This window comes from Protopterus annectens, chromosome 7.part0 (genome assembly GCF_019279795.1).
Source record: "Protopterus annectens isolate FY-2018-M chromosome 7.part0, PAN1.0, whole genome shotgun sequence".
NCBI lineage: Eukaryota > Metazoa > Chordata > Ceratodontiformes > Protopteridae > Protopterus > Protopterus annectens.
In genome coordinates this window covers 1,156,164,867-1,156,190,428 of record NC_056739.1, presented here as the reverse complement: position 1 = coordinate 1,156,190,428, position 25,562 = coordinate 1,156,164,867, and the positions used below count along the sequence as shown (strand labels likewise).

Below are 25,562 nucleotides of genomic sequence, written 5' to 3'. Positions count from 1 at the left end.
ACCGACGCCTAAGCGTCCGTCGGTTGAAAGAAGCACAGGCTAGACAAGCTGCTACGCCGTGGTCTGGGCCTAAACAAGGTAGGCAGTAAGAGTGGAAATCTTTATGAGGTATTTGTTTCCCACAAGTTAAACAGTTATTCACTTTTTCTGACATCGGCTGAGGCAAGAAAGAGTCCCCAACGGGGTACTTAGCTTTTTAGAAGTCTTCGGTAGTAGTAATCTCTGGTTCTGACCGACCGGCACTTGCGAACAGCTTCTGCTTCGGGCGCCACGCGGCAAGAAAGACTGAGGAAAATGGCGTCGGCTGATGCCTTTATACCCGCAGAACTGCAGCTATGACGTCGGGTGAAGTGCGACATCAGCCGAGGCCAGATCCAGACTTTGGAATCCGGCCGACCGAAGGGCTGCCTGAGGCCAGGACAACCCATTTGTAAGGACTGCAGATGCATCCTTGAAGGACATCAGGGGTAAGCACCCTAGGAATACCACAGAGGGGAAGGAGGGTGGGTAATCCTGACTGCAGATGCATACCTATCAGACATCTACATTTATGGTAGGTACAAAACTGTACTATGTCCTTCAAGGATGCATCTGCAGTCATAACATATGGGTAGAATACCATAGCCAAACGGGGGAGGAGGTACTAAGATAAGGATGGTGTAGTTAAGATCCCCTGTAAAACTGCAGTTGCAAAGCCTGCTCGGGATCTGGAGTATAAAGGTAGATTATAATGCTTGGCAAATGTATGCACGGAGCTCCAAGTAGCAGATTCTAAAATGTCCTTGGTAGCCACTCCTCGTAGGAAAGCTGTAGTGGTGGCTGTGGCCCTTGTGGAATGAGGCCTGATATGTTCAGGAGCTGTCTTTCCATGAAAAGAGTAGCAAAAGCGAAAGCAAGTTCCTATCCATTTTGAAATTGTCTGCTTGGAAATTGCTTTTCCTTGCACCCCAGTTGCATAGGCTACCAAAAGTTGGTCAGTTTTTCTGCTAGTTTTAGTTCTGTCCACATAGTAGCGTAGTTGTCTGTGTATATCCAAGGTGTGCAAGAGTTTCTCTCCTTTGTTCTGTGGGTTAGGGAAGAACGTAGGCAAATGAATGGCTTGGTTCAAGGATACCCTGGATACCACCTTTGGCATGAAAGTTGGATTGGTTCTCAGAGACACTCTATCCTGGTGAAAAATAATGAAAGGCTGCACTGCAATTAATGCCTGTAGCTCGGATACTCTTCTTGCTGAAGTGATTGCCACAAGGAAAGCAGTTTTCCAAGATAAAAACTGTAAGTCTGCTGATGCTGCTGGTTCAAAAGGAGGTAGTGTCAATTTTTCCAGCACAAAATTGAGATCCCATGCAGGTAGAGGGGGTTTCCTTGGAGGTTTAACATTTTTGATCCCTCTCAGAAATTGTCTGAGTAGAGGGTGAGAGAAGAGAGGCGGATCCATGTTGTATTCTGCTGAAATTGCTGAAGTATGAATCTTAATGGAAGAGTAAGACAGGCCATTGTGGAGCAATTCTGCTAAGTATTCTAGGATGTGTGCTAGGTTTGCCACTGTAACATCTATGCCCTTTGATGTGCTCCAAATGAGGAATCTCCTCCATTTAGCAGAGTATGCTTTCCTGGTGGAGGGTCTGCGAGACTCCAGGATAATGTCCTTGACCCTCTGAGATAAGAAAGTTTGGTTTGGCCTTAAGCAATTTTCCAGGCAGTTAGTTGCAGAGTTTTCAAACTTGGATGCAGGGTCTTGAAATTGTTCTGCGTTAGAAGAAGAGGCCATTGGGGTAGAGGCCATGAGTTCGCCTGAGACATGTTTTTCAGTAGCAGATACCAGTGTTGTCTTGGCCAGTCCAGAGCTATTAGTATCACCTTTGGCTGTTCCTCCCTGATCTTCAGAAGAACCTTGTACATCAATGGGAGAGGTGGGAATGCATACACTATTAGGGCATTCCAGCTGAAAGAGAGAGAGTCCACCCTCCAGGCTTGTGGGTGGTATGTCCTTGAGCAGAATTTCTTCAGTTGCTGGTTGAGAGGGGAGGCGAACAGGTCTATCTCTGGCAATCCCCATTTCTTTGTTATGAGTTTGAAGATGTCTGGATGCAGCATCCATTCGTGAGCATCCGTGGTAGTCCTGCTTAAGCTGTCTGCTAGTGAATTCTCTTTTCCTGGTACAAATATGGCCTGCAGCTGGATATTGAGATTCAGGCCTATGTTCCACAGATCCATTGCCATCCGGCATAGAGGGTAGGAATGCGTGCCTCCCTGTTTTGTACCACATGACCGTGGTGTTGTCCATCCTTATCAGCAGATGTCCTTGCTGGAGGAATGGTTTGAATGCCTCGATTGCATGCTTCACTGCCAGCATCTCCTTTTGGTTTATGTGCAAGTTTAACTGTCCTTGAGACCATAGGCCTTGGATACATTTGTCCTCCATGTGTGCTCCCCATCCTAGGTCTGAGGCATCCGTGGTGATGGTCTGCCTTGGTTTTGGTTTCGTGAAAGGCAACCCTCTGTTGGACTGGCAGGCCTGAGCCCACCACAGGAATTCCTTTTGAAGGCATGGAATGATTGTTATCATGATTTCTAGACTGTGTCTGTGTTGAGACCATACATTCCTTAGGTACCATTGTAATTTTCTCATATGCAGCCTGGCATGTGGGATCAAGATTATGCAGGATGCCATGAAACCCAGGGCCTGCAGGACTTTCCTTGCAGTAAGCTGAGTTTGTCTTGTCAAAGTCATGAAATAATCTGGAAGTTGTTTTTATTTTTCTTCTGTGAGAAAAGCCATCTGAGTTATTGTGTCCAGATCTGCACCCAAAAAGGTTATCCTTTGGGATGGCACTAGTCTTGACTTTTGGATGCTGACTGTGTATCCCAAGGCCTGTAGCAGGTGTATGACATAGGCCAAATCCTTTATCAATTTTGTCTTGTTGTCCGCTTGTATTAGGCAGTCGTCCAGGTATGGGTAGATTTGAATTCCCTGAAGTCTGCAATGTGCAATTACTGATGCCAGGCATTTCGTGAATACTCTGGGCGCAGTAGATAAGCCAAAGGGCAATGCTGAGAATTGATAATGCTCTGATCCTGCAAGAAATCTGAGGTGTCTTCTGCAATCTGGTCGGATAGGGACGTGCAGGTATGCCTCCTTGAGATCTAGAGTCACCAGTCAAGACTCCTTGCCCAACATGGGAAGAAGTTGCTGTAGGGTCAGAATTTTCAATTTTGGTACAATGAGAAATGTGTTCAGTGCGGACAAGTCGAGAATAGGCCTCCATTGGTTTTCTTTTCTTGGTACAAGGAATAGTCTGGAGTAAAATCCTTAGCCTTGTTCCATAGATGGTACTCTTTCTATCGCTTTCATCTGAAGTAAATTTTTGATTTGTCTTAAAGCCTCTGGCTTCTGATTTGGTGGTAGGTTTGGCATTCCGCTCTTTTTTGGTAAAGTGTGGAAGTGAAACCTGTATCCTTTGTCTATTGTTTGCAATGTCCATCAGAGTCAAGTCATTGTGTCTGTCCTGTGCTAGTGGTTGTAGTTGCAGCTGTGGCAGTACTCCTCTGGTTGGCAGGCTGCCACTGACGGCCCCTATAGGCACCTTTGGATTGACCTCTGCCTCGAGGGCATCTATTTCTGCCTCTCTGTGCTCTGGAGGTGTCTGGAAAGGACCAATTCTTGGAAGGCCAGTTTCTGCTGAACCTCCGAGGTTGGACCTGTAGAAATTCCTTTACTGTTTGTACAGATTTAGCTTTTTCTTCCACCTTCTTTAGAATCTCCTGTGCAGGGGAGCCAAATAAACTTTGTTTCTCCATTGGAGCATCTAGGAGCTTAGCCTTGACATGGTCTGGCAGGGATTGCTCTTTTAGCCAGGCATGCCTACGAATTACTGCCCCAGTCATAGCTGGTCTAAATGAAGCCTCCAGTGCATCATAGCCACATTTTAAGAAATGATTACTGACCTGCTGAGAGTTGTGTACCAAATCCTGAAGGGATTTACGGTCTAAAGGTTCAGTAGAAGATAGCTTCTTATTCAGCTGATCTAACAAATATTCTTGGTACTGTATCATATGGAATTGACAGTTTAAAGCCCTGGCAAAAAGAGTAGCAGATGTATAAACCTTTTTACCCCATCTCTCTAATGCTCTAGACTCTCTGTCAGAGGGTAGGGGATTTTTGGCAGTGGCAGCTGCAACACCTTTTGGGCCCTGTGAAATAGTTTCTGGATCTGCAGCATGGGCTTTATACAGGTGGAAGGGAGAATCCGGGACCCTGTAATATCTGTCAGGTTTGGCAGGGGCCGGAGGAAGAGAATCAGGTGCAGAACTAAAGTACAGTTTTGTACCTACCATAAATGTAGATGTCCGAACAGGATAGCATCTGCAGTCATAAAGTACAGTTTTGTACCTACCATAAATGTAGATGTTCGAGGATTCCATTGCTGCAGTCCTTACTATTGGGTATAGTCCGCATCCAGTCGGCCAATACCAGAGAGAGTATGAAGCGCCGTCGGTCAGGGCGCATTAGACTGACGTCAGTACGCCAGGTACTAATGCGCATGACCGCGCCATATCCTCAGTCTTTAGATGTCAGACCCTAAAAAGACAAAGCCCAAAATACCTGCACCAAAACATGAACAATATATACAAAAATATAAGCATGTAAACTCACCTATACAACCACCCCTAAACACAGAGGAAGGAGGGAGGGACTGCAGCAATGGAATCCTCGAACATCTACATTTATGGTAGGTACAAAACTGTACTATGTTCTTCGTTTTCCATTGCTGCAGTCCTTACTATTGGGTAGAATCCCAAAGCAGAGGTAAGGGAGGCTGGCAAATCATAAAGAAGCAGGAGCTGACAACATGCCTTGCAAAACAGCTGTGGCAAAACCAGCCCTAGACTTAGAGTAGATAGGAAGGTGATAATGCTTAGAGAAAGTATGCACTGAACTCCAAGTAGCTGCTTCCAAAATATCCTTAGTTGCCACCCAGGAATGGTGTTGAAGTGGCAGTAGCCCTAGTGGAATGAGGCCTAATCCCAGCTGGAATCTCCTTGCCATGATGGGAATAACAAAATGCAATGCAAAAGCCAATCCACCTAGAAATAGTTTGTTTTGACACAGGCTTGCCCAACTCAAAGCAAAGAAACAAACAACTGCTGAGACTGCCTAAAATCCTTAGTCCTGCTTAAGTAATAACGCAATTGCCTGTGTACATCTAAAGTATGCAAAATCTTTTCCCCCTTTATTTTGGGGGTCTGCATAAAAAGTAGGCAAATGAATAGTTTGGTTTAAAGCCACACTAGAAACCACCTTAGGCATAAAGGAAGGATTAAATGATACCTATCCTTATGGAAAATCAAAGGGCTCGACTGCCATAAGGGCCTGCAACTCAGACACCCTTCTTGCAGAAGTAATAGCCAACAAAAAGCAGTCTTCCATGACAAATATTTCAATTCAGCAGTAGCCGGCTCAAAAGGTTGTAGAGTAAGTTTTTCCAACACAAAATTGAGATCCCAAGCAGGAGTAGGAGCTCTACGTGGGGGTCTTATATTCTTTGCCCTCTAAGAAACTGCTTGAACAAAGGATGCGAAAACAATGGTGGGTCACAATCATAGTGAGCTGAGATTGCTGCAGCATGAATCTTAATGGAAGAGAAGGACAGACCCTTGTCCAGTAACTCAGTAAGATATTGAAGAGCCATACTCAAATTAGGCTCAGAAATCTCCAAATTCTTTGTTTTACTCCAAAATAAAAATCTCTTCCATTTTTCTCGTACACTTTCCTTGTACTAGGTCTTCTAGCTTCCATAATCACATTTAAAACTTGTTGAGGAAGTTGAGACCTGCTGTGTTTCAACACAGAATATGCCAGGCTGTCAGATGAAGAGAGTGAAGCTTGACATTGAGCAGATGACCGTCCTTCTGGGATAACAGATGTGGAATCAAAGGTAAAGGCCATGGAGGCTTCTTTACCAGACTCGTAGTAGTGGGTACCAGTGTTGCCGAGGCCAATCTGGAGCTATCAAAATCATCCTTGGCCTGTCCTGTCTGACCTTTAACAGTACCTTTGGAAGAAGAGGCAGAGGTGGAAAGGCATACACATGAAGGTTTGTCCAACTGAAAGACAGAGCATCCACTTTCCAAGCTGTGTGATGAAACCCTTTGTGCAAAACTGTGGCAGCTGGTGGTTTAGGAGAAGCGAACAGATCTATGTCTGGGGTTCCCCATGACACTGTCAATTTCTGAAATACATGAAGATCCAGTTTCCACCCGTGGGGATCCATGATTTGTCTGCTTAACACATCTGCTAAGGAGTTCTGTGCTCCTGGCAGAAACCTTGCCTGAAGAGTTAGGTGCAAGCGTAGCGCAGTCTCCCATAAAATCATTGCTTGCCTGCATAGCGGATAAGAATGTGTTCCCCCTTGTTTGTTGATGTACCACATGACAGTTGTGTTGTCTGTTAGAATCAACACCTGCCCTGAAGAAGTAACTCCTTGAAAGCCAGTAATGCGAACTGGACTGCTAACATCTCCTTCATGTTGATATGTAGATGCTGTAGTCTGGCAGGCCACTTGTCTTGGATCCACTTTCCATTTAGATGAGCTCCCCAAGCAATGTCCGAGGCATCTGTCGTTAAAATCTGACTCGCCTCTGGCCGGGTCACAGAGAGTCCTTGTTTAGGTGACATTCCTGAGCCCACCACAAAATTCTCTTTGAAGGCAAGGTATTATTTGAATGACAGTGTCTAAATCCTGGCAGTGCTGTGTCCATACATTTTTGAGATACCATTGTAACTTCCTCATATGCAGTTTGGCATTGGGAAGCACCAGAATACAAGATGCCATGAACCCTAATGCTTGAAGGACTGTCTTTGCAGTCAGCACGGACTGATGAGATAGTTGATGGAAGTAAAGTGATAGACTCTTTTGTTTGTCGCGGGTTAAAATGGCCATCTGGGCTGCTGTATTCAGTCTCACACCCAGAAAGCACATGTCTTGAGAGGGTACTAGACTGGACTTTATTTCGTTGACAGAATACCCTAGGCATCTTAGCACTGCTATAACATATTCCAGATGCTGTAGAAGGTCTTCCTTTCTTGAGCCAGAATCAGGCAGTCGTCTAAATAAGGATAGATTTGAATTCCTTGTAGCCTGAAGTAAGCTATCACTGGAGCCAGAACCTTTGTGAATACTCTGGGCGCAGTAGATAAGCCAAAGGGCAATGCAGAGAACTGATAATGAGAATCTCCAGCTCGAAACCGCAGATACTTCCTGTAACTTAGCCTGATAGGCACATGAAGGTAAGCTTCCTTGAGATCTAAAGTTACCATCCAGTGATCTTTGCCCAGCAGTTAATGAAGCTGTTGTAACGTCAACATTTTGAACTTGGGAATGTCCAGATAAGTGTTGAGGAGATAAATCCAAAATCGGTCTCCACGTGTTCCCCTTCTTTGGTACTAGGAACATGCGAATAAAATCCTAGGCCCCTTTCTGATACAGGGACTGGCTGAATGGCCCCATTTGGAGTAACTGAGAAACTTGCCTGTGAGCCACTTTTCTTTGTGGAGGAGGAGCGTCTGGCATGCCTTTGAAAGGGGCATTGTATGGAAATAAAATCTGTAACCGTGGTGAATGATGTCCAACACCCATCTGTCTTGAGTAATTAAATCTCAATTTTCTTTGAAAAGAGACAGTCGTCCTCCCAAAGGGGCTGCCAGGCGAGAATCTACTGGCAGCTGAAAAGGCAGGTCATTGGGTCTGTTAAAGGACTGACCCCTGCCCTCACCAGAAGTCTGAGCAGGTGAACTCCTGTTCTAGGCAAAAGAACCTTGAGCCCTGCCCCTACCACGCCTAGACCTACCCCTAGACTGGGAATCATAAGCAGGACATGTCCACCCCTTAGCAGGCCAATTTCTACTAAACTTGGTGGCTGTACCTGCAAAAATCTTTAACAGTTTGCATAGACTTAGCTTTGTCCTCCATTTTCTTTAAAACTGCTTCCACAGGTGAACCAAACAACACATCAGACTGTAAAGGAGCATCCAAAATCCTTGTCTTAACATGCTCAGCCAAATTTTGATCCCTCAACCAGGCATGCCTGCGAAGAACAGAACTAGTGGCAGCCACCCTCGAGGAGGCCTGCACAGCATCAAAACCACATTGCAAAGAATGCTTGCCCACTTGTTCAGACACATAAACTAAATCCAGCAATTCTTTACAATCAATACCTTCCGCCAAAGCATCCACCTTAGATTTCAATTGTGAAAGGAGATAATTTTGATATTTCAGCATGTGAAACTGACAATTCAACGCTCTCATGGCTATGGAAGAAGTATACACTTTCTTACCCCACCTATCCAGCCCTTGCCTCTTTGTCAGTGGGAACAGGATTTTAACCACAGAGGCCTTAACACCTTTAGGCCCTGAGAAACAGTTTCTGGGTCTAGGACTCTTAAACAAATACTTATGAGCTTCGGGCACCCTATAGTACCTATCACGTTTAACAGGAGCAGGAGGCAAAGAATCAGGGTTAAGGTACGCCTCTGCAAAACATCTTCCACCAGATCCAACACAGCAGGTAGAGCTAAGAGCCTATGCTGGGGTAAAACAAGAATTCCCTAAGCCTCTTCCTGGAATCAGAGTAATCCTGGCCTTCCCATTTAAAGTGCTCCCTCATGGAATGCAGAGTCTCTGAAAATGAAAAATCCTCAGGAGGAGAAGTCAAGGAGTGGCATCATCCACATCAGAATCAGAATAATGAGGATACTCCTGCAAATCTTCATAAGACTCAGAAGCCCCTGAACCCTGTTCAAAACTGTCAAACTCTGGTTCCACCCTAGGCCTCTTATCAGGAGGGCCCATAGAACCTCTAATCATAGTAATCAAACTTCTGCCATTTTAAGCATATGTTTCTTAGGTACAGAACCCGAAATGCTAGGAGAAGCCCCTACTGAAGCTGAACTTGGCCTACCTCTAAAAGAAGTTTTGGCAACAGAAGGAGAGGCTCTAACTACTTTGGGAGAGAGGAAGAATAGTTACCTGAGAGCCCCTCAGCCTGGCCTGCCTCCTGAGAGGTACATCCTGTAACAGTAAAGTTTCTGCCTGAGACTCCATAGAAACTCCTGGCAAAACCTCTGGCTCCACTGAGCCCTAAAGAACCGACGTCCGGGACTGCCGGTCATCAACCTTGTTTGCGCTTCTCGGGCCGGAGCATCCGGCGGCATTTTATAATTGCAACGCTTCCCAAACACTAATCTGGCACAGTCTAACCTCCTCTTAATAGTGCGTTTGTTAAACCTAGCACAAGAGCGGCAACCAACAACGCCGTGCTCAGGCCTAAACAAGGTATACACAATGTATGGTAAACCCTATGAGGTATTTGTTTCCCCCAAGAAATACAGTTATTCACTTTTTCTGACATCCGGTTAAATACTGAGGCAAAAAAACCAAAATGTTCCCCAACGGGTACTTAGCCAACTCTGATTCGGTCTGAAACTCCGCTTCGAAATATTTCACAACCTGCACCAAAACTGCTTCTGCATCGGACCACGAAAAGACTGAGGATATGACGCGGTCATGCGCATTAGTACCCTGACGTACTGGCGTCAGTCTAATGCGCCTGACCGACGTCAGCCTTATACTCTGGTATTCGGGCCGACTGGATGCGGACTATACCCAATAGTAAGGACTGCAGCAATGGAAAACGAAGAACATCAAATGGGTTGTCCTGTCGTCAGGCAGCCCTTCGGTCGGCCGGATTCCAAAGTCTGGGTCCGGCTTCGGCTGATGTCGCACTTCACCCGACGTCATCTCTGCTGGTCTTTGGGTATAAAGGCATCAGCCGACGCCATTTTCCTCAGTGTTTCTTGCCCCAGATGCCAGTTGCCCTCTAGGAAAGCTAAATTTTGGATAAATGCCAATGTTTCCAAAATAGTAGAAGGCAAACACAAAAATAAGCATGTATGTACATATATACAAACAAATACACCATAAAAGACTCCCCAGCTAGCTATTAGGAGGGTAAATACCTAGGAGTACCACAGAGGGAAGGAGGGTGGGTAATCCTGACTGCAGATGCTATCCTGTTCGGACATCTACATTTATGGTAGGTACAAAACTGTACTATGTCCTTCAGGGATGCATCTGCAGTCATAACAAATGGGTAGAATACCATAGCCAAACTAGGGAGGAGGAAGAAGAATTATGGTGTAGTTAGGATCCCTTGCAATACAGCAGTGGCAAACCCTGCTCGGGATCTAGAGTATAGAGGTAAATTATAATGCTTGGCAAATGTATGCACGGAGGTCCAAGTAGCCCTCAATAATGTCCTTGGTTGCCACTCCTCGTAAGAAAGCTGTGGTAGTGGCTGTAGCCCTTGTAGAATGAGGTCTTATGTTCTGTGGAACTGGTCTTCCATGGTAGGAGTAACAGAATCTTATGCAATTTCCTATCCATTTGGAGATTGTCTGTTTGGAAATTGCTTTTCCTTCCCTTCCTGTTGCATAGGCTACTAAAAGCTGGTCAGTTTTTCTGTTACTTTTGGTTCTGTCCAGGTAGTAGCGTAACTGTCTATGTACATCCAAGGTATGCAGCAGCCTTTCCCCCCTGTTCTGTGGATTGGGAAAGAAGGTAGGTAGGTGGATTGCCTGGTTTAAAGACACTCTGGATACCACCTTAGGCATAAATGTAGGATTAGTTCTCATGGACACTATCTTGATGGAAGATTAGGAAGGGTTGTACTGCCATTAGGGTCTGTAGCTCCGAAACCCTCCTTGCTGAAGTAATTGCCAGTAGGAAAGCAGTTTTCCATGATAGGTGTTGAAGATCTGCTGTTGCTGCTGGTTCAAATGGAGGGAGTGTCAATTTTTCTAGCACAAAGTTCAAATCCCATGCTGGTAATGGTGGTTTCCTAGGAGGTTTTACATTCTTGATCCCTCTGAGGAATTGCCTGATTAGAGGATGCGAAAAGACAGGTGGATCGAAGCTGTATTCTGCGGAAATAGCTGATGCATGTATCTTGATGGAGGAATAGGACAGGCCCGTATGTAGAAGCTCTGCCAAGTACTCCAGGATGTTAGCAATATCTATATTCGACACATCTTTTCCTCTTTCAGTACTCCAAATGACAAACTTTTTCCATTTTCCTGCATAGTTCCTTCTTGTTGAAGGTCTGCGGGCTTCAAGGATAATGTCTTTAACCCTTTGGGATAAGTCTGGGTTAGTTGCTGTTATGTGATGTTCCCGGCAGTCAGTTGCAAGGTTTTTAGGTTTGGGTGCATGATGTTGTAGCTGTTCTGAGTTAACATCAAAGGCATCAGGGGTATTGACCACATTCTCCCCTGAGACATGCTCCTCAGCAAGGGATACCAGTGTTGTCTTGGCCAATTCGGAGCTATCAGAATTATCCTTGGACGTTCCTCTTTGATTTTCAGTAGTACCTTGTGCATCAAAGGAAGAGGTGGAAATGCATATGCTGTCAGGCCTTTCCAACTGAAGGATAGAGAGTCCACCTTCCATGGAAGTGGGTGGCATGTCCTTGTGCAGAATTTTTTGAGCTGGTGATTGAGTGGGGATGCGAATAGGTCTATTTGTGGCATTCCCCATTTCTTTGTGATGGCCTTGAAGATGTCCGGGTGTAGCATCCATTCGTGAGCATCCGAGGTGGTTCTGCTTAACATGTCTGCTAGGGTGTTTTCTTTCCCGGCACAAATATTGCCTGTAACTGGATGTTGTAGCTCAGAGCCATATTCCAAAGGTCCAGAGTCATTCTGCATAGGGGGTATGAATGAGTGCCTCCCTGTTTGTTGATGTACCACATGACTGTGGTGTTGTCTGTCCTTATCATTAAATGGCCTTCTTTGAGGAATGGTCTGAATTTCTGGATTGCTAGTTTTACTGCCAGCATTTCTTTTTGGTTTATGTGCAGGTGCAGCTGGTCTGGAGTCCACAATCCTTGTATGCACTTGTCCAACATGTGCGCCCCCCCCAGCCTAGGTCTGAGGCGTCCGTTGTGATGGTTTGGTTTGCTTGAAAGTTGTGGAAGGGTAAGCCTGGGTTTGACTGGCATGCTTGAGCCCACCATAGGAACTCTTGTTTCAGGCATGGGATTAGTGGGATTTCGGTTTCTAAGCTGTGCCTGTGTTGAGACCATAAATTCTTTAGGTACCACTGTAGCTTTCTCATATGCAGTCTGGCATGGGCGACCAGGATTATGCATGATGCCATGAAGCCCAAGGCCTGCAGTACTTTTCTTGCTGTTAGTTTGTTCTGCTTTGTTAATGCCAAGAAGTAAAGAGGAGTTGTTCTTGTTTTTCTGCAGTTAGGAATGCCATTTGTTTTACTGTGTCCAATTCCGCACCCAAGAATGTTCTTGTCTGGGATGGTATCAGTCTTGACTTTTTTAAATTGACTGTGTATCCCAGGGCTTGTAGTAAGCAAATGACCCTTTGTAAATCTGTTGTCAGCTTGCTTTTGTTGTCCGCTTGTAACAGGCAGTCGTCCAGGTATGGATAAATTTGGATTCCCTGTAGCCTGCAATGAGCGATCACTGATGCCAGGCATTTTGTGAATACTCTGGGTGCAGTAGATAAGCCAAAGGGCAATGCTGAGAATTGATAATGCTCTGATCCTGCAAGAAATCTGAGGTATTTTCTGCAATTTGGTCATATGGGGACGTGCAGGTATGCCTCCTTGAGATCTAGAGTTACCAGCCAACACTCCTTGCCCAGCATGGGAAGAAGTTGCTGTAGGGTCAGCATTTTGAATTTTGGGACAATGATGTATGTGTTTAAGACGGACAGGTTGAGAATAGGTCTCCAACTTTTCTCTTTTCTTGGTACTAGGAAGAGTCTGGAGTAGAATCCTTGGCCCTGTTGTGTTATTGGTACTCTTTCCACAGCTCTCATCTTTGTTAATTGAGCTATCTGCTTTAGAGCTTCTGTTTTTTGATTTGGAGGTAGGTTTGGCATTCCTCTTTTTACTGGTAAGGTGTGGAAGTGGAACCTGTAGCCTTGGTCTATGGTTTGCAAAATCCACTTGTCTTTTGTGATATAGTGCCAATTTTTCGAAAATAAGGCTAACTTTCCGCCTACAGGTGCTGCTATTTGCTCCCTGGTAGGCGGTGTCAGAGCCAAGTCACTGTGATTGTCCTGTTGCAGTGGCAGTGGTTGTGTCTGTGCCTCGCTGGTTATTGCCTTGCCACTGGCGTCCTCTATAGGCACCTCCTCTGGATTGATTTCTGCCTCTAGAGCGTCTATTCCTGCCTCTTTGAGATTTTGAGGAGTCTGGAAAGGACCAATTTTTGGCAGGCCAGTTCCTGCTAAACCTTGGGGGCTGAACCTGTAAGAAATCCTTGACTGTTTGTACAGATTTTGCCTTCTCTTCCATTTTCTTCATTACTTGCTGAGCAGGGGTACCAAATAGACTGGCCTTATCCATAGGAGCATCTAACAGCTTTGCTTTAACATGATCCGGCAAGACCTGTTCTTTCAATCATGCATGCCTTCTTATCACTGTGCCAGTCATGGCTGATCTAAATGAAGCCTCCAGTGCATCATAGCCACATTTTAAAGAATGGTTACTAACCTGCTGAATGTTATTCACCATTTCTAAAACATATTTCTTATCTAAGGAGTCATCAGAGGACAGCTTCTTAGTTAACTGATCAAGCATAAACTCTTGGTATTGGATCATGTGAAACTGACAGTTTAAAGCTCTAGCTGAGAGAGTAGAAGAGGTGTAAACTTTTTTCCCCCATCTCTCTAAGGACCTGGATTCCCTTTCAGAAGGGAGAGGGTTTTTTGCTGAGGTCGAAGCTACTGCCTTAGGCCCCTGGGATATAGTCTCAGGATCTGCAAGTGGGGCCTTGTATAGGTGGTGATGAGTGTCTGGCACCCTGTAACATCTATCTGGTTTGGCAGGGGCTGGAGGTAAAGTATCAGGAGCAGTGCAAACATCATTAAATGCATCATCCACAACAGGCAGAACTGGAGGTATAGCTAAGGGCCTATGTTGTGGTAAGTGCAGAAAAGTCCTAAGCCTTTTTCTTGAATCTGAGAAATCTTGTCCCTGCCATTGGAATTGTTCTCTCATGGCATGTAATGTTTCCCCAAAGGAAAATTCCTCTGGTGGAGAGGCAGATGGAATGGATTCTTCAGCATCGGAATCTTCATAAGTAGAAAAGGAGCCTCTGGCTGATCTGTAATGTCTGAGTCATCCGAAGAATCATCAGAGGACACTGGCTCGGGGGGCTCTGCTCTAGATCTCTTTTCTGGAGGCTGAGAGGCCCTGTCTGGGTGAGATTGGGATCCCCTAATTAAGGAGATTAAATCCTCTGCCAGAGTAAGCATTTGTGAACTAGAAGTGGGCCTGTGTGAGGGGGCCTTAACAGGCACTGATTTAACAGTTTTGGCTGCTTTAGCCCTGGCAAAGGCCTTTATAGACATGGCTGCAGGAGGCCTAGCAGCACCAAGTGCTGGGGTAGAGACATCCAAAGGGATGGTGTCTGATAATTCACTAGGAACCACAGTAGTAGGCAAAACTTCAGAGGCCGATTCAACTAAGGTAGCAGGAGCCTCAGTAGTAGTCATGGATTCGGCTGAAGATTGACCCGTTTTCTCGGTTTCGGACGAAACCGAGACACTCGCGGCTTGCTTAACCGTGGTTTCGGCCGAAACTGCGGACCACGAGTGTCGGTCTTTTTCTTTGCGTTTTTTAACAATTTGGGTAGTCGGAGGATCCAACGGCATAATGTACGCAAAATCTGAGCCGAAAAACTGTTCAGCAAACTCCGACCGACACCTAAGCGTTCGTCGGTTGAAGGAAGCACAGGCTAAACAGGCTGCTACGTCGTGGTCTGGGCCTAAACAAGGTAGGCAGTAAGAGTGGAAATCTTTATGAGGTATTTGTTTCCCACAAGTTAAACAGTTATTTACTTTTTCTGACATCGGCTGAGGCAAGAAAGAGTCCCCAACGGGGTACTTAGCTTTTAGAAGTCTTCGAAGTAGTATTCGGTAGTAGTAATCTCTGGATCTGACCGACCGGCACTTGCGAACAGCTTCTGCTTCGGGCGCCACGTGGCAAGAAAGACTGAGGAAAATGGCGTCGGCTGATGCCTTTATACTCGAAGACCAGCAGAGATGACGTCGGGTGAAGTGCGACATCAGCCGAAGCCGGACCCAGACTTTGGAATCCGGCCGACCGAAGGGCTGCCTGACGACAGGACAACCCATTTGTTATGACTGCAGATGCATCCTTGAAGGACATCATCATTATACACATCATCAATTACAGTTAGCACTGGTGGTATGGCTAAGGGCCTATGTTGGGGCAAATGTAAAAAAGTCCTTAGCCTTTTTCTCGAATCAGAAAAATCCTGACCCTGCCATTGAAAGTGTTCCCTCAGAGTGCAAGGTCTCCCCAAAGGAAAATTCTTCAGGAGGGGAGGCAGAAGGGATAGAATCTTCAGCATCTGAATCCTCGAAAGGAGAATAGGCCCCTTCTTGATGGTCTGACAAATCAGATCCATCCGTGGAGTAATCAGAGGAGACAGGTTCAGAGGGTTCAGTCCTAGGCCTTTTGTCTGGTGATGGTTGGGAGGCCCTGTCTGGGTGAGGTTGGGAGCCTCTAATCAAGGATATCAGGTCCTCAGCAAGACTGAGAATCTGAGAACTAGAGGAAGGCCTCTGAGAAGTAGATTTGGCAGGTAAAGCTTTTGAAAGTTTGGCAGCTTTAGCCCTGGAGAAGGCCTTAATAGACATAGAAGCTGGGGGCCTAGCTGCCCCACGTGCAGGTGTAGATATGTCCAATGGAATGGTGTCGGACAAATCTTGAGCGCTAGCTTCGATAGGGATTTCTGAAGCCGACTCGGCCGGGGCCTCAGTGGCCTCGGTTGTCGGAGTTAAGGTTTCTGTCGTAGGAAGAACCGAGGGCTCGGTTTCAGCCGAAACAGAGACACTCGCGGTAGGCCTAGCCGTCGTTTCAGCTGAAACCGCGGGCCGCGAGTGTCGGTCCCTTTCCCTGCGTTTTTTGGCCAAATGCGAAGTCGGAGTCTCCGACGGCATTTTATATGCAAAAGCGGAACCGAAAAATTCTTCTGCAAACTCCGACCGACGTCTAAGAGTCCGTCGGTTGAAGGAGGCACAGGCTAAACAAGCTGATACGTCGTGGTCTGGGCCTAAGCAGGGAAGGCAGTAAGAATGGAAATCCTTATGAGGTATTTGTTTCCCACAAGTTAAACAATTATTTACTTTGTCTGACATCGGCTGAGGCAAGAAAGAGTCCCCAACGGGGTACTTAGCTTTTTTCGAAGTATTCGGTAGCTGAAATCTCTGGATCTGACCGACCGGCACTTGCGAACAGCTTCTGCTTCGGGCACCGCGCGGCAAGAAAGACTGGGGAAAATGGTGTCGGCTGACGCCTTTATACCCCAGTAGCTATGACGTCGGGGAAAGTGCGACATCAGCCGAGGCCGGACCCAGACTTTGGAATCCGGCCAACCGAAGGGCTGCCTGAGGCAGGACAACCCATATGTTACGACTGCAGATGCATCCTTGAAGGACATCATCAGATCTTAGCTTTTATAACTACAGCCAGTGCTAAATGACAGCCAGTGGAAAGGAAATGGAGGACTGTCCTACCCCTCTTCTACTTACAGTCCAGCAACAAGGACAACAGAAAGAGTACATATAGCACTCTGATCCACTGAAAATTCTTCTTTACAGTGCCCGATCTTGGTAGGAAAATTCTGGAAAAGTCTGTCTTGCTCAACATAGCTCAAAGGATTCAGCATTCAAAACAACCACTAAAGAAATCTTTACCTCTAAAGAAAATTAACTGCAATTGGCAATGAGTTGCTAAAGGTTCTAATCTTTAAGTGATAGAGAAAGGAACAGTGTTACTTAACATTAAAAGCTTTTATCACAGAAAAAAACAACATACTTTACTTCACACATTCTTTCAAACAGCTGTGCATGTTGTTCACTAATTGCAACGAATAAAGAATTTAAATGTTTAAAACTCAGTTGCAAAATATTTATAATTCTTTAGCATCCATACTGCATTACATGACACAAAAATGTACTAAAATACTGATAACTCTGAGAAATGTACAGTACTACTTAGTAGCTCAGTTAAAGACATTTTACAGAGAGTACCATCACCTCAGGAAACATTACTAAACATCTGAATATGCATACCTTTGCTTGCAAATGTACAATGTCCGTTTTGAACAGCCATACAGGATAAGAAAGGAAGGACTTTGGCAGAGATCTTTCAAATTAAGACCCAGAGTCAGTGGCTGCATGTTTACACATGTCAATCAACAAGGATGTAATATACCCATTTCCAGGTGAAAGACAGAGGAAATTAATATCTGATACAATGACCACAGAAAGAACCCAACTGGAAATGAAATGCAAGCTACTACAAAGAGCAGCGAATTCTAACATCTAGAACACCTAGGATTATCAAAGATAAAGAATCACTCCTCAATTTCACAACAGTTTAAGATTGTTTTTCTTTTGTTGAACTTCGAGTACTACGACATTTTCCCAGTACACAGTGCCTATACATATCAACCCAAATATTTTAGATATACCAAGAAGAAAAACTATAATCACGTGTGAAATTAGAGAATGTAAAACACAGAACTGTTTTCCTCCTGCAACATCCAAGCCCAAAAGTCAAAATTAACAGAAATGTGTAAACACACCTTTCCCTGAAGAGGGCCTTGTATCAGTTTGGGATACTTCTGTGTTGAGCTGTTTCCATGTCCAAGCTTTCCATAGTCACCATCACCCCAGCTGAACACTTCACCTTCTGTAGTAAAAGCTAGGGTATGACCATCAGACCCTTTTGAAGAGGACACTTTTTTAATGGCTCTATGAGGTTCAAAAGTCAATTTCTTCAAAGTTGACTGATTATTGGAGTCTCCGAGTCCAAGTCTGCCATAACTTCCTTTCCCACAGGCTCTGACAGACCCATCAGCAGAAATGACAAATGTACAGTACTGTCCAGCTTCAATCTACAAACAAAATGAACGTAAAGGAGTTAAGTAAAAGACAAATTCACTTCTCCTGTCTAAAACTTTGTGAAGGAGATGTACTTTTATTCTGTGCTCTCAAAGATGTATGTTTATACACATGCAGGCAAACTTACAAAGGCTGCACAAAGTGTCTGACAAAAATAAATAATACTTCTCCAGAGTTTATCTTGGGAACTTTTGAACAGTAAAGTCACAAGTAAGCTCACAAGGATAACCTCTTCAAGTTGCATGCCCATGGAATTCTGTCCTTGAATGCTTTGTGAATGGAAGTTTAGCAAAGATTACATATTCAACAACTAAAAATTAAATATTTCATGAGCTGAACTACATATTTATCTTTAAGAAATCCTACTAGATGAAGCTATCCAATCAATTTATTCATTAGTTCTGACACATGAAGCAGAGTTCACACATTAAATTAAATCTCTACATCCTGTCATACACAGCAATCAGAGGTAAAGATCAGTTTGTCCCTAAATTGACAGTGGGCAGTTCATCTGTTCCCAGCCATTGCAGTCAGCACCTCTGGTTTACCCTCCAAGTGCATCAAAAAGGAACTATGACAACAAATGCACTGTTCTCAGAGTTCCAATTATCTAACATATCAATAATATATGGCACATTCAGCACGAACACATGTGGGAATGAAATGTGGTATTATAATACCAGTGCTCAACGATTTTATGCAACTGAGCAGCAAAGCAAGGCCAAGTAACACATGGTCTAATTAATCATTTTGCTCTGCAAAACTTAGTACACTGTTAAACAGGCAATTCCACTACAACATGTTACACAACATATGTACTTTCTAAACTTAAAGCTCTTAAAAGAAGAAAGCCCTATAGGATTAATGCTGCAGCACAAGAACCACGCACCATGCCTTACAATGCATCTCACATCTATCACTCACTAGCTTTTCAGGGAAGAGCACTGAGCAGAGGGAAGAAAAGACAAGGAAAGCAGAAAGCAGAGTACCAGGAAAAAAAAGACTACCAAAAATGAGGGATAGAAGGCTGGTATATCATGAAAGATGTGCCTGCTTAAAGATGTTTATATTTTTTACCCCCATGCCTACAGAAAAAAGCCTCTCCCCAGGCAGACATAGCCATTTGTTCTACTAGTAATGCTTGCTCAGTGCTGGGGCATGAAATGTTAAAAGGTGGCCATCATACAGGCAGCTGTGAGGGTACATCTGTGTCCTTGCAAGCATTCCAACTATAAGGGTTATTTATTTATTTTTTTAATATAGTCTAACCCTGCTGCTAGATGAAGGGAGTGTGCTGCTTGAATCATCTCAGGGGGCCCACAATGCCTTTCCTTTGCAAGCGCATACTGCTGAATGCTCATTACAAAAGGCTATCAAGTGGTGGCTTGGTGACCCTAAAGCCAGTCCACCCCCACACACACACAACGTACATGTGCACTCTCTCTTTCAAGAGTAATGCAGCAGTGTGCATCCCACTCTACCTTGTCCTCCCCTCCCCAAGAACAGACATGTCATCCAGCCTTATCTGCCAGCTCTGTCAAGCACTCAAGCACCAAAATGAACTTGAGTTGCTTATGACAATGACAGGGCTTTATCCCTCTGTTACCAAAGCTGGCACATTCTTGCAGATTCATTGTGATAGTATCACTGGAACCTTTAAGGCAGATTTCCCAAGAAAATCTTCCTGGGTGGCCAATATTAAAGGAATGCACAACAGACAGCAGTAGCTCCTGGAAGAAAACTTGGACCCAATAATAATGCCCCACATAAAATACCTTACAAAGTGTTCAAAGACCACCAAGTTGAAGCTGTGACGATACCACTTACAGTAGCATTACCAAAAAAAAGTAAAAGTAGTTATTTAGCTAGTTGATTAAGCTCATTAGGTTAAAGGAAGAAGCTTCCCATGTTTACTGTGACAACTCAATACAGTTACCAAACCCATCTCCTAAGGAGAACTGAAATACTTCACCCTACCTTGATTAAGCAAAGGATATAAACAATTGGTCATCTCTGTGGAAAGATCTAGTTCTTCCCACAAAAAAAAAACAAGCCTAGCTAAAGTTAGAAACTTTACATGAAAGAGCAAATTACAATTTGATCGAACCCAGATGGGAAAAATGGTCAACAGGCACAAAAAGGCCAATATATATATCTCTCAGAGAAGGGAGGTAGGGAGATGAACAGCTAATAAAAATCATTATGAGTATTAAACTAGGAAAAAAAGTATGGCAAAAAAGGAAGCTAGCTATCTACCAAGCACAGAGTCACGGGATCATGCTCTATGCAAAGATGCAAACAAGATCTGTGGGAATTTACTATCTAGAGGGAATTATGTGTAAGGAGAGTAGCCTGAGCATTGAATCCAAAGCTTGAGTGTGGCTGAACTAAGATCCTAGTCAGATCCAGTAACCCATCTGCTGAACGAATGGAAGAGAGCATTGGATCTATTGATATGCATTTACACCTGTATACCAATGGAACTGGCTAAAATCCTATTTATGACCCATACCACCCAAGTTAGAACAGCTCAGCCACCTTCTGGATCTGGAAAGGATGGAATAGAAATGATGAAGCACCACCTTAGATACCCTCCCTGGAAGGACAGCAGTGCTGCTTCATGAGGCCTGCCAGAGATACTGGGGCCATGAGAAACATTTCTTTGGAAATGGGGCAGACAAGAGAGGGACATGTCTTTGTGTAGATATGGGCAATCCACTCACAGCATCACTGTATATCCCCCTACCAGTGAAATAGGTCAAGTGTTTCAGAGGAATGCAATGCTTACACAAATAACACCACTGCAATAAGACAACCCCCCTCACCTAACAATCATCCCACTAAGAGGTGTAATGTAGAAAGAATCCAATGAACACACCCAGAGGAACTGGAGGCTATCCTCTGGGTAGGGCTATCTGAGAACAGATGCACATTCACGGTACGAGTTAAACTGGGGTACCACTGCAGAGTTGGAAGCTCAAAAGAATGGCTGCCCAGGGAAAAGCTTCAATTCAGAAGCACATGAAGTGAAGCAGAAAATAAAAATGCTATCATGAACTTCCTGATCACTCAGAGTGTGGTGACTGATGTAAGGTTGTAACCCAACAGTTTAGAAGATGGATGCAGACAACCTGGAGTTCCAAAGATCACATTCTGTCTTTTCCTGAAAGACTTTAAGAGAAATACATTAAAAACACAAAGAAGTAGAATGGGCTCAAAATCTTTTGTTATCTTTAGCACCAAAAAGAGTCTGGATAACATTCCAAGATGTCTCTGGTCTGGTGGGGTCCCAATGATGGCTTATTTTGAATTAATTTTAAGACTTTCTTTCTTAGTCTCTATTTCTGACAAATGGGACTGCTTGGCAAAAAAAAAAAGCCAAGATATTAGGAGCAGGCATAACCTCTGATCATCATTCCCCTTCTAACTGAGAGGACTCCTAGCAGGTTCCTGTCACTGCAGATCACACCTAAAACCTCATTTGACATTTGCTTCTCTGCAGACTATTACAGCTATGAGCAGACAGGGTCTGACCTTCCTCTTTCATATTTTTAAGATGCTGTGAGACTTCAAGTTTGAAGACAAAAGGCCTTCAGAAATTTTAATCTAAAAAAGCTGTCCTGGTGTCCTCAGAAAATTCAGTCTAGCACAACAAGAAGCACCCATATACTATTACACTGGATCCTGCTGCTCTGTCAGCAATTTTTGCCAAAGGCAGCTTTTACTTCATAGAGGTCAGAGCCTCACAGGGGATCTTAGATCAAGCGGTCTTCAGAAGCTTTGTAACCTAGGGGTGAAACATCTCTACCTTCTGAATTCCACTTAGCTGTGTGAATGTCCTGGACCACAACAAACTACAAACGGCCTTCCCCTTGCTTAATCAAAAGGTCTTGCTCCTGGGTGGACAATTCATCCTCTCCAGTGATGTCTAAAAGCATTTTGGTCTGATGAGACATGCTTTCCAAAGAAGGAGTTACAGTTTCCAAAGGGCACCACCAGAGGTCTCTAACAAACTAGGAAAAAAAATAAAGCACCTCCACAGAACTACCATCCTCAGACCTGGAAGGCCCAGCAAAGTCAGTTAACTCTCGGGCCTCGGTCCACTTCTACTTACTCTTTTCTCTTGCAGAAGACATCCATCTGGTTATGGTCCAAGGACACAACAGACTTTGGGTACAGGACCACAAGTCTTGGCCTAGCTGGAGTTTCTTCATGCTTAACGTCTTGTACCTACATTCCTGGCAAACCTCACAAGTACTTGTATTGTGCTCCAACCCTAGGCAGTGCAGACACTTATGAGTCTGTCCTTAAGAACAGACACTCTTATTGTGTCTGTTCTTAAAGAATATTTGTCACTTAAAGACAGACTTGCCTTTCTTTGATGGCATGCACTGTTATCTCCATATAAGGAACAACGTCCAACAGATGCCTGTTCCCTAATAAAAAGCAGCAGCCAGTAAAAGAAGTGCTGCACTTTTGGGGTGTCTAACAGAATACATAAAAAGAGAGTTCCCGATGGGGATATTTATTCAATGTAATTATTGACTCAGAGTCACTGCCTTCCCAATGGAGTCATGAGGCTCCTTGTTCAATATACAAAAATACATGGCAAGAAAGAAATGAAGACTGCTGGCTGTAGGTCAGCTCTTACAGAAGGTGCACAGAGATGTTGAAGGTAAAGGTGACATCAGCCAGCATACAGATAAAAGCTGCTTGGCTCTAAACATCCGGACGAATGCAGAACTCAACCTGCAGCAGACTTCCACACTGCAATCACAGCAGCAATGAACCACATGAGCATGTGCTTTCATTGTAAGTATACTGATGGCCAAATTGGATGCTTTCAAAGACCATACATCTGGATACACTGCTCTTGACAGTGCTCACTCCCATCCTAGGGCAGATGTGTTCACAGTAAAAGCCACTACAAAGATGAGTACATGGAGTGGAATGTTGAGCGAGAGAGAAAGGTATAGACTGCAGACCTACCATATCAAACATGCAGCTTGAAATCCTGGAAATTTTTACTTGTTGTATCACAGAATCTGTCAGCACAGACCATGTTTCTTTGGATTCATGATGACAGTTCAAAGGAAAAGTCTTCAAATGCAAATACTCAATTTCACTGAAAGCCATTTTCAATGAATATGAAAACAAGCTTTCTTTCTTAATCTCCTGTATCCCCCCTTGACATATATACCAACTCAATAGTTTCACGATAGTGGGAAAAAGCACAGAACCAAAGTTAGCTAAAGGCTTTCAAAAAAATGTATTTGAATATTATCATTCAGACAAACCACATTCAAACAGTTGTCTGCATGCCATGTACAGCCCTGCATGAGCTGGTTTTCTGGTTAAGGATAACACTGACTTGTTTTAAGCAAATGTAGTACAGTCTGAAAGACATTTTGAGAGACTTGACCTTAGAGACATTACGTTCCAGTTTTACCCTGGCTAATGCAACAAACAAAGGGTCAGATATCCTGAAGTCTTCAGTTCAATGCAGGCAGAATCTAAGCAGTCTATGAACATCAAGCAAGTACAATGTGTTTGTTCATTTGCTGGAAAACTTTGGAAAGAAAACAGGTAGATTAACAGATTGATTTATGCCAGATTCAGATACTATCTTTGGGAAAGATTTGGTTTAGGAAGACTCTGTCTTTATAGGACAAAACAATGTGATAATTTGCATGAGACAGTCTGTAACTCTGAAATTCTCTTTGCAGAATACCTGCTACAAAAAAGACAGTCTTTCACGTCAAGAAAGAACAGGTGTGTAAAATCTTACCATATCCACAGATGTTCTTCTCTTCACTGTTGCTGTATTCATAACCTGAGGGATGTCTGCCAGCAGGCAACCAGACATTGTCCAGTATACAAAAGTCTTATACTACTCAAGGGTATGCAGTACGTAGCACATAGGCTGCAGGTGGACATAGGCCATAAAAGCAACATATGCACGTACCATCCTCAAAACTGAATGGCCCAGGAGGAATGCCAGGCTAAGGATTTGTATGGTCAGTACATCCAAGTAAAACAGACCAGGGGAAAGGAGGGAGGGATAGAATACTGCAGCAGTGAAGAGAAGGACATCTATGGTTATGGTAAGATTTTACACAACTATTCTATGTCCTTCTATTCATTTGCTGCAGTAGTCATAACCTGAGGGAGAGTGCCAAAGCTCAAGAAGGAAGGGAGGAAGGAGGAGTAGAGGAGCTCTCAATGAAGCCATGTAAAATGGCTTTAGCAAATCCGACTATGGATCTGGAGAAGCCATCCAGTTTGCAACGTTTGGTAAAGGTATGAATAGAAGACAAGGTGGCTGCTTCAAGGATGGCACTGTTATCGAAGCCCTTGAAGACAACCTTAGAGGAAGCCACAGCTCTGGTAGAATGGGCCTTCACTGGTGAAGAGAAGCTCTTTCTATGGAGCATGTAACAAAGGGAAATAGTCATAGAAATCCAAGAAAATGTCTGCTTGAAAATGGGGAAATCCAGAGCCCTGGGATTAAAGTTCACAAACAGCTGATCAGATTTCCTGACAGATTTCATCTATACAAGACTAAAGCTAAGTTGTCTATGTACATCTAAGTAATGCAACATCTTCTCACTGTGGTTTTCGGGAGAAGGAAGAAGGTGGGTAACTGAATGGATTGGTTAAGGGATAACTCATTAGCCACTTTTGGCATAAAAGTAGGATCTGTTCTCAGGGATACCCAGTCCTTATAAAATACCAAGTAGCGTGGGTGAAGCCATAAGAGCTTGCAGCTCTGACACCTTTCTAGCTGAAGTCAAAGCGACTAATAAAACAAACAGTTTTCGAAGAAAAATGTTTGACAGGCTAAAGATGTGGGCTCAAAAGAGGTCAGGGTCGATTTTTCTAAAACAAAACTAAGGCCCCAAGGAGGAGGAATAGGTTTCCTGGGAGGCTTAATGTGAAGGACACCCTTAAAAAATATTTTCACCTCAAATATGGATGCTAGAAGGCGAGATAAAGGCAGACACAAGCAGACATAGCGGACTTATGTGCTTTGATAGAAGAATAAAGCCAAGCCAGCAAAGAGCAATTCACACAAATAAGACAACCACTGGGATTCCCACTGTCAGTGGGTCTTTGTCCTTAAGACAGACACCAGAGTGAAAATCTTTTCCATTTGGAAACGCAAGACTTTTTAGTATTGGGTTTTCTGGCCTCCTGCAAAACCTTGAGCATGCCCTCAGAGAACAGGTGTCTGAAAGGAATTCAAATATCACTCACAATGTCAGCTGCAGAACCGATAGGTGTGGCTATATCAGAAATCCTTTGTTTTGTGTGAGAAGGTCCACTCTTTAGGGTAACTTGTGGTGACGGCCCTTGCTAAATGCAGAAGGGGAAATCAGTGCTGGCTTTACCAAAAGAGTCACCAGCAAGACTTTCGGTTGCTCTGTCGAATCTTGAACAGGACCTTTGTGATTAGAGGAAGGGGAGGGAATGTATACAGAAACATCCCCTTCCAAGAGAAGGAGAGGCCATCTAGTTTACAAACCAGAGGACTTGGATTCTG

General features: G+C 44.1%; 1 protein-coding gene across 5 annotated transcripts in view; it reads right to left on the bottom strand.

Moving 5' to 3' along the window:
* The window catches only part of HERC1 (HECT and RLD domain containing E3 ubiquitin protein ligase family member 1), a 3,987,333-nt gene that overhangs the window by 3,673,472 nt on the left and 288,299 nt on the right, over positions 1 to 25,562 (bottom strand). For all 5 annotated transcript variants that reach the window (XM_044077739.1, XM_044077741.1, XM_044077740.1 and 2 more), the window contains exon 5: positions 17,701 to 18,012. In XM_044077739.1, the coding sequence (XP_043933674.1) occupies positions 17,701 to 18,012 (312 nt within the window). The remainder of the gene's footprint in view (positions 1 to 17,700; positions 18,013 to 25,562) is intronic.